Source organism: Rhincodon typus, chromosome 3 (assembly GCF_021869965.1).
Source record: "Rhincodon typus isolate 14 chromosome 3, sRhiTyp1.1, whole genome shotgun sequence".
NCBI classification, from domain to species: domain Eukaryota; kingdom Metazoa; phylum Chordata; class Chondrichthyes; order Orectolobiformes; family Rhincodontidae; genus Rhincodon; species Rhincodon typus.
In genome coordinates this window covers 78,328,667-78,344,069 of record NC_063334.1, presented here as the reverse complement: position 1 = coordinate 78,344,069, position 15,403 = coordinate 78,328,667, and the positions used below count along the sequence as shown (strand labels likewise).

The 15,403-nt window shown below is 39.0% G+C and overlaps 1 protein-coding gene across 1 annotated transcript in view; it reads right to left on the bottom strand.

Annotated features, from left to right (window-relative positions):
- LOC109920057 (solute carrier organic anion transporter family member 3A1-like) overlaps positions 1-15,403 on the bottom strand; it is a 285,338-nt gene that overhangs the window by 1,884 nt on the left and 268,051 nt on the right. Inside the window, exons 8-10 of the mRNA XM_048595210.1 lie at positions 9,021-9,196; positions 7,352-7,416; positions 1-546 (exon numbers count right to left, since the gene is read on the bottom strand). The exon at positions 1-546 is cut by the window's left edge and continues 1,884 nt beyond it. Coding sequence (XP_048451167.1) covers positions 164-546; positions 7,352-7,416; positions 9,021-9,196 — 624 coding nt within the window. The 3' untranslated portion in view covers positions 1-163. The remainder of the gene's footprint in view (positions 547-7,351; positions 7,417-9,020; positions 9,197-15,403) is intronic.

Below are 15,403 nucleotides of genomic sequence, written 5' to 3'. Positions count from 1 at the left end.
ATTGCTGTAATTTAAACTATAAAGATAAAATCAAAAATCTTTCCATAAGGCCAGCACCTTTCAAGGTGCCCTTGTAATGCCTAAGAACCTCAAAATAGTTGTTTAAAAATGTTTTTCCCATAAAAGTATATCTCCAAAATGGTGCAGTCACTGTGTACAAATGCTAAAGAACAGACTCAATGTTTTCACACATTTCATTCTCTCCCAAATGATAGATCAAGGTTGTCCTTCCAGATGATTTGTTTGAATCCGCTGCAGCTGCATCTAATGTTAACGTTGAAGCAAACAGATCTGAAGTGGTCATTCGACCAACTGAGTCTTCATCTCCCTGAATATACTCCTTGGAATGACTCTTTATATAATGCCATGTAGTTGTGTATAATATAAAGGCAATTGTTTTCAAGCCTATGGCAATGCTGACGTAGAGATATCTGTAGGAATCGTTATCATATAAAGCACATGCTCCACTTTTACTGCAGGTTTCTGACCAGATGAGACAGGTAGAGTCAATTGCAGCCCCAAAGATAAGTGGCGGTGGGATAAAACCTAAACAAGAGCAGAAAATAGGCAGAATGAATAAAATGAACTGAGCATAAAGATGTATATCACTTGTGTAACGATCACTTGGTCGATTTCTAACATATGTATACATACAATATTAAATATAAGAATAAATTAACAAAATCTAGGAATTGAGCAGGACATTTAGCTTGAAAAGGATCAAATCAAAAACAAGACTACAACATTGAAAGCTCAAGACATCTAAATTTATCTGAAGGACTTTGGAGTGAATAATCCTCAACTGTACATTTATTCAAGAACATTGTGATATTGGGTCCAGTGAGTTCATTGTAATTCTAAACTATAGAGGAAGAAGTATAACGACATTCCATCTCAATGAAAATATGAGCTTCTGGACACACTTGTTACTAGACCTTTAAAACAGGTGATGTTGCAAATGTACGAGTGCAATCATAGTGGAGAGTCTTCTGCCGTGGCTGTTGTTCCAAATAAAGAAGACACCAGACTCTCAAATCAACTGCTCTGGGATAACAACAGAAAGGCTTTAGGGATGCCCTCAAAAGCATCCCTCAGAAGGCCACACATTCCAGAAGAACTGCCGAAGGGGGAACAAAGTGAGAGTCATGGTAGTTTCAGGTTTGCGACTGACCAGAATAGAGAAGGTTCATTCAGAAATGTACTGAGCACAAATTTCTTCAGGAACATGCAAAGACAAAGTCGAGATGTCAGCGAAAGTGCACAAACCTCCAAACACCTCAACCACTGACCCTTCACACAACACCTCCTCCACATGTGGAAGAGTCTGCAGACTGCATATTGGACTGATCAGTCATCACAAAACCCATCAAACTGAAGTGGAAGCAAATCACCCTCAGTTCTGAGTGACTGCCAAATGGAGACAAAGTTGGGGTCATTTTTACCGTTGCAATAATGTAAAACAGGTGACAACAAATCAACAACTCATTTCACATCTCTCCTAAATATCATTTCTATTTTCATGAGATATTTAAAATTACTGCCAGTGAGGCAATGAACACATTCAGCAAATGATTTCCTTCACATTCTGATGTAGTACACAAAAAAAATCAATTATCCAAAGCTAACATCTTATTTTCAACAAAAAAACACTAAAATTACACAGCAGGTCCAAAAGAGAGAAATTAGATTTTGTTTGCAGCTTGATGAAGGGTCCTGACCAACAGAATAGCTTGTATTTTTTCCCTAGAAGCTTCCAGACCTGTCGATATTTAGTATGTTCTTCAGACTTCTTTATGAAATTCAAACACACTTTTGATTTCAACCCAAATGTTCATGTAATGTTCTTTGTATTACACCTTACTAATAAACCTATGATTAAAGATGGCAGAAGATCATATTCTTTGGTTTCTAAAGCCATCTTGAGTAAATTGACAATAAATTTGATCACAATGAAATTTGGAAGCACGTAGCATCTTAAGAAGAGTCATTTATTAATTCAGTTCTTGAATGATCTAGCTGCCTCCACTAAGTAGCAATTCTAAAGGGAATATTATATTTATATATACTTAAATTTAATTATAGTAAAGTTCTTTTCTAAAAAAATGCACACAGCGCAAATATTTAAATGGCACCAATACTATGAGAATTTAATCTGCACAATCTGTTAGATTGGTACCAAAGATAATAATGATTCTTGTCAAATTTTCTGAAACCCCAGGACCCATTGCACTTTTTGCCCTGTTCTCACACAGACTTCTCAAGTACAATTAGGCATAAGCAACAAATGCCAGTCTTGCCAGCAATGCTCGTGTCTAAGAAACAAATAAAGACGAGGATACACATAGATCTTGCTGTATTAAGAATGCCACGTAATTTGCTAATCCCTTCCCTGAGGAATACATGGCGACAAAAGATCTCTTCTCACACACTTAGGTAGTGTGCCACATTGCTCTTAAGATGACAGCAATTTCACACCAAACAGCTCAGGTGGAGTCACATCTACCTTTCATAGCTCCACAGAAATACAAATCTAGAAATTCCATTAAAGTCCTAAAAGGTTCTTACACCAATCGGTTTGTATGTTGTAAGTGTAGGAAATATCTGACAGCAAAATTACATGCAGAGCTGTTTAAAAAGCAAATGAAAAGATGGCTTTGACATTATTAGCAATAGAAGAACCATAGTGTGGAAACATGCCCTTTCAGCCCAACAAGTCCACACTAACCCTCACAACATCCCACCCAGACCCATCCCCCTATAACCCACCTACTCTAGGCATCCCAAAACACTACAGGCCATTTAGCACAGCCAATCCACCCAGCCTGCACATCTTCAAACTGTGGGAGGAAACCCACACAGACACAGGGAGAATGTGCAACAATACACAGATGGTTGCCTGAGGGTGGAATTGAACCCAGGTCCCTGGTACCATAAGGCAGCAGTGCTAACCACTGAGCCATGCTGCCTTAGACTCCTGAAGCCGAGTGAGGCTATTTTCTCCACAACACACAGATAACAATCTAGCATGTAGCTGTAGAATAATATCAGTAAAAATCTTAATAATTTAATAAAAATATTTATTCATTATAGCTAGAAATCAGGACTTGCAAAATAGATGGAAAGGTATATAAAACACTGGAAAAGGAGGAAATTGCTGTTAATCTCAATCCAATAAACTAATGTCAAACAGATAACCATCCAATTTTCTTTGGCATCAAATTAACTAAAAGTTGATGATTTTGATCTACTTTTCAGATTTAAAACAATAGGAGTGATACTGTTTAAATGAGAAGTCACTCCTACAGAAAGCATACAACAAGGATTTAAAATGTTGGAGGTCAGTGTGTCTCTGGAAAGTTTCCATTCAAGTACCACAAAACGAAAATGAAACAATTCCTGAAAATAAAACCAAATAGCTATCGTGTGTGTAAGTAAATGTCAGGAAGTGATATGATATCATGATATCACATCAAATCAAATATTAACAATTGCCTTTAAATTTTTCAGCTAACAGGGACAGCTGGCATTGGTGATCAATTGGTGCTTGCATCCACCTATCCTGCAGTATCAGTTTGTCAAGTTCAACACTGGAGGTTTTCAACACAGGATAACTACCAGAATTACAGACAAGGACTTTCTGTTTCAAGGTGAAGTAAGCACATGAAAATGGTGCTGTTTCTCCAAAGTAACATGGAAGGTGCCTTCATGTTCCTGTTCAACACATACCACCCAGCAATTACATGTGGCAAGTCTACGATGCTCAGTTATTTTAAAACTCAGTAGTCCCTCTGCTCTGGCAAAGAATTAATAAGATTACGTTGTGTTAAAATCCAAATCTATCCTATCCTGAAGAGTAGATCTTCGGAGTTTCATTGCACATTCAAAGCACACAGCTGCATAATGCTTCCATTAATAATGAAATCTGATGTCTAATCTGTTTTGCTTTGTTTACAACTGACAATGTCACCACCAATATTTTAATGGTGTATGACTAAAACTTGGCTTGATTTTTGTCCGCATTAAATTGACACCCTTACATTAGGCTAAGATCACCACAGCTGTAAAGGGCATAAACATAATAAAGTGTGGATACATCCAAAACTGACAGGCATTAGTATTGCAAGCTTTTCAATTTTACAAACCCACTGAAGCTCAAAAGTATTAAACAATACATGTCTGGCTCTTTCTGAAATGTTGAATTTCATCACAGGTTTGTGTAATGTTTCATTCCTTCGGGGAAAGAAAAGCCTTATTGAGTTCAGTTTGATTTCTCTGGTTGAAAAGGAAAATTTGCAGAAGGGTCAAGTACAAATCAGTATTGTGAAATGAATTAACAACAGACTAAATATTTAATAATACTTTTAATTTCTCATTTCAGGGAATTTTTGCTAAGATATATTGATTGGCTGGGAAGATGTTGTAGTGCAGATTCAATTTACATTATGAGGATAGGGTGCATAACTGGGTGGCATGGTGGCTCAGTGGTTAGCACTATTGCCCCACAGCACTAGGGACCTGGGTTCAATTCCACCTTTGGGTGACTATCTTTGCACATTCTCCCTATGTCTGTGTTGGTTCCCTCCCACAGTCCAAAAGATGTGCATATTAAGTGGATTGGCCATGCTAAATCACCCATAGGTGTGCTGGCTATGTGGATCAGCTGCATGGGTAGGGTGCCTTTTGGAGGGTTGTTGAGGATTTGACAGGCTGAATGACCTGCTTCCACACTGTAGGGATTCTATGATAAACTTAGATTGTGATTTTAAGTTGAATTGGTTGAAGTTGACCTAATCAAAGAATTACAGAGGAATTATTTGCTGTGGTGACGAATCCAGAAATAGGAACCATAAATTTAGATATAGGCCATCTAAGAGTAAAATTGGGATGTGCTTCCTCAAAGAATGGATAACAGAAATCTGGAACTCTCATTTAAAAAGCTGTGGATGCTAGGAGTTTTCAAGATTGGACTTGGTTAATGGTGATCTAAAATAAATATTAATTTTTGTTTATCTCTTCATGGGATGTGACCATTGTTGGTAAGGCCAGCATTTGTTGCCCATTCTGAACTGACCTTGAACTGAGTGGCTTGCAAAGAGCAAATAAGAGTCAATCACACTGCAGTCAATATGGAGTAACATGTAGCCAGATAGGTAAGATCAAGTTTCTTCATTAAAAAAACATTAGTGAACCAAATAGGTGTCACAACAATTGAAGATAGTTGTCATGGTTACCATTAATGTGATAAGCTTTACATTTCATTAATTGAACTTAAATTCCACCAGTTGTGGTGGGATTTGAACTCATGTCTCCAGTACATTAGCCTGGACCTCTATATGGCCATCTCTCCACCTGATAGGCAGGTTATTACTGAGGAGATGCTACTTGAATTCACAATTCTTCTCCCACCACGTTGCTTGTGATTGACAGGAGGCTGATATGTTTGGGTTAGGTTTGTGCTCTATCTGTGGGCAAGTGATAGCAATTTTACGCATTGTCAGGTGGATGCCAGGGCTATGTGTGCATTGGAAGATCTCAGAAAAGATGACAGATAGGTTAGGTGCAGAAAGCTTCAGTGCTTTTGCAGAAATGCATACAGGGCCCATCAACTTTGCTGTCCAGTTGACTGAGGCTGTTCTTGACATACATTTCTTGGACGTTCATCAATTGTAAAGAAAAAAAATGTAATATATATATGCCTTAACTTCAACTCTTTCTTTTCTTGCCTTTTGAGTTTTATGTTGTTATAGAAATCTTAATTATTTCCCTTTGTATTATCCTCTTACCTGGTTACATATTCTCTTTTATCTGTTTCAATCCTTTTCAAACTCAGGATTTGTTACATTGCTCATGATTATTTTTCAAATAATTAAGTTTCCACATAGTCATTTGGTTGAATAAATATGGAAGTGTGTTTGGTGCACAGGCAGCTGGCACATGCCAAGGTGTTAGATTAACATCTCACCATGTGGTTCACAAAGTCGACACCAACCTCTGGATAAGTAGCCTGTCTGTGTCGCATGTGCATAAGAGTTTGTCAAATATGGGAATACTGCTAGGCTCTGGCTGATGTGTCAACACGCTAACAGCATGGCATGGCAGTGGCAATGGCAAGGCATGGATGCAACAAGGATGCAGGTAGGCACTAAGGGACCAAGTGCCAAGACAGCAAGCAAAAAGCCCCAAGCTGCAGCCTGGTCCAATCTGTGTGCTGGGTTCCTGTCCCTGCATGCAACCTTTCATTGCAAGTCCCTATGTTCTAAATGGTTTGCAAGTGGATCAGAGAGATGCCATGAAGATTGTGAGGGGTTGTCAAATGTTGGACGCCAACGTCTGTGGATGCAGGGTGAATGCGGTTGGTGGCCATGGTTCACTGCCCTGAAATGCTGTTTGGTGCTGAGTATTTTGGAGGCTTCTCAAAGCCAGCAGTGAGCTGAAGTCACCAGGTACATATTCTGACTCTCATTTTGAGAACTCTCAACGTTGAGCTTGTTTGGCACATTTGCTAAGGCAGGAAGCTGGCATTAATAAGGTGTCTATCAAGATCTCATTCCTCTTGATTGGCAACTCGCCACTGCCTAGCAAGACCTTCACCATCAGGTGTATAAGAAAATGCAGCAAATTGATCTGGAATCAAGATAGGCCTCACCAGAGTTCTCACTCAATTCTGCCACAATTCTCACTATAGGTCATGTTGCTCAGAATCCTCTAAGATTCCATTCATGAATTAAGTTTCTCTCTCCAGAGAGGTTGTCAGGTCGGCAAGCTTTTCTAGCATTTTCTGTTTTTATTTAAGCTTTCCATAATCTGCAGTATTTAGCTTCTGTTCTACCAAGGCATTTACTTTTTTTTAACAGGATAGAATACCAATAATATGACTAATATGATTATAGCAATTGGGCAGCAACGTATGTTATTGTTTTGTGAAGCAGAGCAATACCAACAGTGCAATTCAATTCCTGCACCAGTTAAGGTCATTACGAAGGTCCCACTTTCTCAACCTCGCCCCTTGCCTGAGGTGTGGGGACCCTCAGGTTAAACCACCAGCAGTCCTCTCTCCCCCCCACACCCTCATCCCCACTGTCCTCCCCCCCACCAAATCTAATGAGAGAGCAGCCCTATGGCCCTCTGTAGCAACTTTATCTTCTGTCGCAAGTCGTTGTGATACACTCAGTACACGGAGTATCATGGCAACAAAAGTAGCAAACTGCAACACAAATGTCTATGAAATACCTCCTTCTTGAATTTTCAATAGTCATGATGAACATTCTCCAGAATTCTAAGAAAACCTCTGTAGGTATGAGCAAACTGAAATGTAACGCTAGCTGATTAAATAACTGAATTGTATACCCACCAAGTAGTCTCAGCATGAGAAACTGGACACCAAGAGCATACGATTTATATTCAGGATTCACAGACCTGTGGGGATGAAGAAAGAAAACTAATTATTATTCACCAGACATCACTGACTGGACACCAGATGTAATTCTAGTGATAACCTTGTCTTCATGTACAATCTGCACTTAGGTTAAGCAATCTGGAGCCTCCTGTATTGCAGTATTCTCATACCCCTACCTAACTAATTAACCTTACACATCCTGAGCTTTCAGACAATTGGTGGCATATTGCTAGCAGCATCTATTAAAATAACAACAAAAAGAAACAATTTACTTTCAGACAATTTCATTTGGCTGCCAGGGAAAAGAACACGTTTTCCCGTTACATTATTTGAGACACTTACACTACCCTGGAGTGGAACTTGCATAGTATGCTCCGCACAACACCAGCAGCAACGGAAACATCGTGGTGCAGATTAATTCAATAATACAAAATTGCAATTACTCTGTTTGAGTTGTTCATTTTTTTCAGTCGTCATGTTAATCAGTTCATTTCAGGGGCCAAGTTGATCAGTGAGGTTCACAGAACCTAATAAGTGTTGATTACTCTTATTAAAATGAATAACTAAGACTAGAGAGTGAAGTCCGAAGCCAGTATTTTTGTGCAGAGATGCTCTCCACCTTAGAAAAAATATTGCTAGGGGCACAGTTGAGAAGTCCCACCCCTGAAACTAGTCCCTGCCATTTCACAGGACAATGGGGAACAGAAGCAGTGTTTCTTTTTATTCTTGTGAACTGGCTTGGCAGCATTTATTACCAATCCTTAACTGCTGGAGAATGGGGTGGTGAGCCACCTTCTTGAATTCCTGCCTGCCCTGCCCTCTGTTACAGAGCCAGAGTGCTGCTAGGAAGAGAGTTCCAGGATTTTTACCCAGAGACAGTCAAGGAACAGCAATATAGTTCCATGTAAGGCTGATGTGAGGCTTGGAGTGAATGTTGCAAGTGGTGAAATATCCATCCAATACAGCCTTTGTCCTTCTCAGAGGTTGAAGTCATGCGTTTGAAAGCAGCTATCAAAGGAGCCTTGATGAGTTGCTACAGTGAAGCAAGGGAAAGGTTGATGGGTGGGGTGGGGGCATAAATTTATATGAGTTGACATGGGAGCTATTAACTTGGCAGTGAGAGTCGGGTAGAGGGCATAGGTTTAAATGGAGGGTATGACGGTCTATGGTGACATGAAGTCAAGTCAATTTTCCATGGGATCTGATGGGGTCTTGAATTCACATAGATGGGGCATGGGGGAGTATGTGTGGCAGTGAGGGGAATGAGAGGGATTAGGAGTGCTGGCATTTTAAAATTCTTGTTTCCACAGATATAATAAAATGCTACAGCACCAAGGCTAGTCCTATGTCCAACACACACACACATTTTCCATTAGGTAACAACTTTGTGCCTACATGCCTCATGTATAAACAATGAAACTCAAAGAAGCTGCAAGGATCGGAGATTGACTATTGCACTGTCCAGCATTTGAAAGCCCCAATACTATTGTTTCTAAGTGATCTTTTCACATATTTGTTGAATGAAAATGTAAAGGTTTTCTGTACCTTAACTAAAGCAGATAGAACAATCCCAGAATTTCTTGAAGCAACACTGACATTGGACTGCTGAGAAAGAGTCACTCACCTGATCAGAATCACAACTGAGGGAGTCTGTGCCATTGCACCTATTAGACTTCCTACACAAACAACAGCAAAAAATGCTGGGAACGCATTTCCACAATTTGTCCTGGGACATCGTCCAGACATGGCTGTAGCATTCTGGGCAAATTCAGTATTGATACAGGCACAGTTGGTAAGATTCTAAGAAAGCAGAAAACATTACAAAGAAATCTTAAATACCATAGCAAACATTGTCAAAGATACAATATATTAGAAGACTTTTTAAAATAACTTCTGTGATTATCATTTTTTCTGTACTCGCAGATCTCCCAAGTTCTTATCACTTTGTTGAAGTGTAAATATTTTCCCTCAAGTATTTACAAACATGAGGTAATTGACTTTATTCATGTATAGTGGCCCACATTAGTATGTACATCTATCCTCAAAAATCTTTTAAGCACCTGTGCAGCAGTCTCTAACTGCTCCTAAAATAATCCCATTTCTGTTCTGTGCAAGTATTGTTCTTTTGTATGAAGAAAATATTTTTGATATCCTACATTTTCAGTCTATTTGTTTTCAACCAGTATCACTGTGTTGTTTTTCCTTTACTTAATGTCATGTGTACAGCCAAATAAATACAAAGTAAAGTGGTTTCTGCAGATCTGAAATAAAAGCAAGAAGTGTTACAAGAACTCAGCACGTCAGGCAATGTGTGGAGAGAGAAACAGAGTCAATGTTTCAAGTCTAGTATGAGTTTTCTTCAAAACTGAATTGTTCCAAAGAAGATTCCAGAGTCAAAACATTTTGAGTCAAAACGTTTGGCTGGCAAGTTAACTGTTTTGCTGAAGCATAGGGCCCCAAGATAGAACTGCAGAAGACAGGGCCCTCACCTCTATCCAACCTACCTCTCATACTGCCCCCCTGTCTCCACCCTCTCAAAGCTGTGGCTAGGTTTTCCCTTTCCTCACTTTCCATTCTGTATCAAACAGATCACCTTTCACAATTCCTGCCACCTGAAAAATGGTGCCACCAAACATATCCTCTACCCTTCCTGGTCAGCGTTCTAAACCATTCCCTGGGGAGTCCCATTCCTCAGTCACCCCCAACACCTTGTTCCCATCCCACAATGTCCTTCCATGCAAATGGACAAGATGTAACACCTGCCATTTTATTTCTTTTCTCCTCACCATCTGTAGCTTTGAACATTTTTCCTAGTTGAAGCAGAAATGTGCTTCTTTCAACTAGGTATATTGTGTTTGCGGGTTACAGTGCAGCTTCCTCTACACTGGGGTGACAAAATGTGGATTGAATACCTGCTTTGCTTGCTGCATAAACATTATCTTGGGCTTCCAACAGCCTCCCATTTTAATATTCTTTCGCATCTGCATCCTCAGCCTGTAACTGTGTTGCAATGAAGCTCAACGCAAACTCAAGAAGCAGCACGTCATTTATCATGGATATTTTCAAAAGCCATTTTAATTCAACATTGAGTTCAATAATTTAAGATCATAAACAGTGTCCCTCAATTCCATTTTTCATGACATGCACTGGTCTTAATTTTGTTTTTCATATTTTTCCTTTTAGCCACAACTGTTCATTACACTGCCAACCACTCCTACTGTGGAGAAGTCATTTGTTTCTTTACTGCAGTCATTACCACTCTCATTCTTATTGTACCATGAAATATTTGATCATCTAAACAATTTTGCCACTCACAAATAGACCTTACTTTTTGAGAGATGAACTGTTGGCTGAAAGTGAGGAGACTGGAAACCCTTCTCTGTCACTGTCAATCGCAGAAACCAGTGCTGGTTAAAAAGCCACTTAGGAAAATCACCATTCACTGACAATTACTGTTCATCACTGCTAAAGAAACAGAACTACAGCTTAACAGTTGGACTTGCATCTTCTTGCTCACACAAGGCAGGGGATTCTTAAGATCTTTAGCTACATTTGCCTTTGTCTTCTTGTCTGCACTAGGTATCCCTCCCACTTTCGTTGTTAAGCTCATTACCTGTTTAGGTTTGATGTCACATTTTATTTATCTTTTCAAGGTAATAAAACTCCCCTCTTTTTCGCTCAAGAAACTTTTGAATTAGCTCTCCTTCATTGTTTGATCTAGTTAATTAGATTTAGTTGAACCATGATAGCTGTTTGCTTTAAAAAAGTCAAAATAAAGAATATATCTGTTATGATTAATTGAGAGGAAGTTAAAGTAAGAGGAAAGCCATGAGCCCTCACCATCTGGTTATAACAATCTTCCTTCAGGTAAAACTAACTGTTAGAACAGCAATGCTAAATAAACTTGGCTCTCTGCTATCTTTCTCAATTTCACAATATTTGCATATACAAACTTAAATGGTATGAAGTGCCTTGCAATTTCAGATACTGAAATTTTAATGATACACTTTTATCTGGAACCAGTGAATAGCATTTCTTAATTGAAAAGATATGACTTATTCATTCATTTTTTACACCATCTGTGATCACTATGGGGTTCATTGCTTCTACAGAGAGTACAATGGGTGAATGGGCATGTAAGTGCCATATATTGGCTGAGCAAGCATGATGGGCCATGGGCTGGGAACACAGGCATATATTAGCATAGGAGGCATGACAGACCAAGAGGATATTTATGGAATATACCTTGGCATGGAGACATATGGAGGATGTTTTGAACTTATCAAAAGGTTCACTCTCTCATATCTCTGATGTGCCATGAACCACAACCCTTTAAAAAGCTTGCCCAGCATCATAAAAACTGCGGGTATGTAGATCATGCCTATCTCAGCAGCTGATGGCCTGCACACTTAAAAGGCCCTGGTAAAAATTGGGAAGTTTGGCTATGTGAGTCGGAAATGCTGGAGCTGGGTTCTGGCTACCATTTTCAAAGAACTCCTGAGTCAATGACAATCTGACCTCTGATCTTAATATGGCTCTTGAAGTCTGCCTAAGGTGGATATTGGCTGAGTTGACATGGAGGGTTTAAGGGCAAAGGGTGGTAGTTGGGTGACATGAGTTGGCACATTCACATTATGTTCACATTGAGTAATGGGGGCCATGGGGTAGAGTGAAGAAGCACATGCTACCACAGAGGGCATGAATAGACATCAGAGTGAGTACAGGGGTACGGATTGGAATGGATGGAGCTTGAGGAGTGTGTGTCTGAGCAGCTATGACAGGCTATAGCTATACGGCCTAATATACAAACACAAGCAGGAAGAGGTCTTTTACCAGCCCACGTTGGCGATCAGCTTCTACTATGGCTGCTTCCAAACTGTTTCCAGGAACCTAACTCTAGCACAGACCTGTCCTACATCCACCCTCAGAATTTCTCAACTCTGTGTAGGAATGATAATCAAAATCATTAACTCTCTCTTCACAAATGTTTCAGCCCTGTTAGGTACCAGTTATTTATGTTTTTATTCCAGAAATGTGGCAGTGCCCTCAAGCACATTTTGGAGTTTTTACCTCAAAATTTATTCATTCAATTTTGAAAAGGAAAACTGTCAAGAGAATTAACAAATTACAAACCAAACAATCCATTTTCAGTACATGAATTAATTATAAAGCCTGATAAAAGCAAATCAATATGAGGGATGCTTTCAATTTTACAAACTATCTGGGCAGAAAATCACACTGAAAAGATTTTTGAATAAACAAACGCAACAATACTCCCTTAAGATATAACTTATTGATTTTCGGAAACACAATCCTGAGTGGTTTCTAAGTAGACTGTTGTTCTACACGATGTTTTGGTGATTTAATTTAGAATTACGAAGTTACTTTTGCTCACTTAGTGCCCTCCAATTGCATAGGTATATCCTACAAGTAGCTCAATCCCATTCTTGTTCAACCTCCATGTGTGCACATGTTCCAATGGGAGTTACAAGAGTTAAAAGCAAATGTAAGAGTGATAACTAATTTTTTTTCCCAGAGAGAAATCATAGTTTGAGAACAAAGTTATCAATTTGCTTTAATATTGTGCCATGAATCTAATAGCATATCTCAGCATTTTTACAAACTGGTACAAGAAGAATTGACAGCCTATGAGAGAGGCCTTCCTTACAGGAAGGAGCCAAAGCCTTGGTCAATGATCTTGAGAACTTAGGATGTATATCATGGAAGATTCTGCTGTTAATAGAGGGCTAAAAGGACAGAGAGATCCACAAAAGACCAAAGTCAAGGAAAAGGATCATAGAGGGAAAGAGAAGGCTGGAACAGACTTCAGAGATAGGGTGAGGACAATGCTGTGGGAAGATTTAAGACAAAAACAAGAAGATTTAATGTTATCATTAAGGATCAGAAATCCAACTTAGGTCAGTAAAAATTAACAGCCAGTTAAAACAAAGGAAAACAAAATGTTCATTTTTGGGATTGCAGAATTAACTTTCAGGATACTTCAAGGATCAGCGCTTGAGGCCAGCTATTTACAATCTATATAGGTGGCTAAGATGATGGAAACAAATGCAATATATCCAAGACTGTCGACAAACAAAGCGAGGTTGGCAAATAAAATTTGAGAAGTGTTTTTCATAAAAGAGTTGCAAAGTGATGGAAACTGATTCAGAGACTGGGCAGGAAATTACTAGATGATATAACTTGACTGTGTGAAATTATCCACTTTGATGGTAAAGAAGTTTTTTTTTAATGAAATGTGAAATTACCGAATGCTTGTTTTGATTATTTTTGTACATGTATAGAAAGCTAATATGCAGGTTAGCAACAGGGAGGCAGCAAGCAGTCTAATGGTAGTGTTGTTTGACTAGTAATTCAGACACCAGGCTATTATGATTTAAATCCCACCAGCCAAGAGGTAAAAAAAAATACAGCAATACTTGAAAATGGGCATACTGGAGTACTGTTCTAAAGTGTGGAAAACAAATTGGACCAGTACGTGTCATTCGCAAATTTTACTGATTTCTCCTTCTGGAATGGCAGATGGTGAAATGTGTATTCAATTAAAAACAAAACTGGAATAAAGCAAAGTCCAATGTTGGCCATAAAACCACTGTTGTAAAAACCCATCCAATTCACTAATGGCCTTTAGGGAAGGAAATCTGCCATTCTTATCTGTTCTGGTCTCCAGATGTGGCTCTAGACTCTCACTAATGTGGTTGAATTTTAACTGCCCTCTGAGAAAATTCAGGATGCCAATAAATGTAATGTCAACATCCCCTGAATGCATATAAAGTAAACAATGTTAAGAAGGAGTACTATGGAAACACGATCATAAGAACTAGGAGCAGGAGTAGGCAATTCAGCCCTTTGAGCATCTCAGCCTCAACACCACTTCCCTGCCCACTCCCCATAAACCTTCAACTCCTTACTATCTTCTCCTTAAATTTACTCAATGTCCACGCATCCACCATAGTATGGGGAAGTGAATTCCACAAATTTGCGAATCCCCTTTAGCAGCTTATATATCTCAATTAGATCTCCTCTCATTCTTCTAAATTCCAGAGAGTATGGGCTGCTTGATATCTCCACATCATCATAATAACTCTTCATAAGACAAACATCTCATCTCTGAATCAATCTAGTGAACCTTCCTTTGAGCTGCCTCCAATACAAATACATCCCTCCGCAGGTATGGGAGCCAAAATTGTACACAGTACTCCAGGTACAGTCTCACTAATAAACTCACTAATTCCTCTGTTCTGAGGAAGGGTCACTGGACCCGAAACGTTAACTCTGTTTTTTCCTTCACAGATGCTGCTAGACCTGCTGAGCTTTTCCAGCAACTTTGTTTTTGTATAGTCTCACTAATGCCTTGTACAGTCGCAGCAACACTTTTATATTTTATTCCTTTAGCAATACCTGCAAGTTCCCTCCAAGTCACACACCATCCTGACTTAGAATTATATCACCATCCTTTCACTATTTTTGAGTCAAAATCCTGGAACTGTCTTTCGAACTGGACTATAGGTGTACATCACATGAACTGTGGCAGTTGAAGAATTCACCTCATTACAACCTTCTCAAAAGCAATTAGGGATTAGCAACAAACACTGATCTTTCTAGTGATACTTACATTCCATTCAATAAAACAAAGTCTTTATCCAACAATATTACAGCATAGAGTAAGGACATGTTGGAGAGATGACATCTAGTGTACCCTGTACTCTTTTGATCACATTACCCTAGGAAGGATTAACTTAGTTTAGAAGATATGCAAAGAAGGCCTACTAGATTGTTTTCTTGGATGCAAGGGTGATGGAAAGATTGAGTAAAATGGGTTTACATTCTCTGGTGTTTAAGAGAAGAAGTCACCTCACTGAAATATACAAGACTTGAAGAGTACTTGACAAGGTAAATACTGAAAAGCTGGTTTCCTGGCTGTTGAATCTAGAACTAAGGGTCATGATTTCAGAATACGATTTAAGCATTTAGGACAGAGATAGGAAT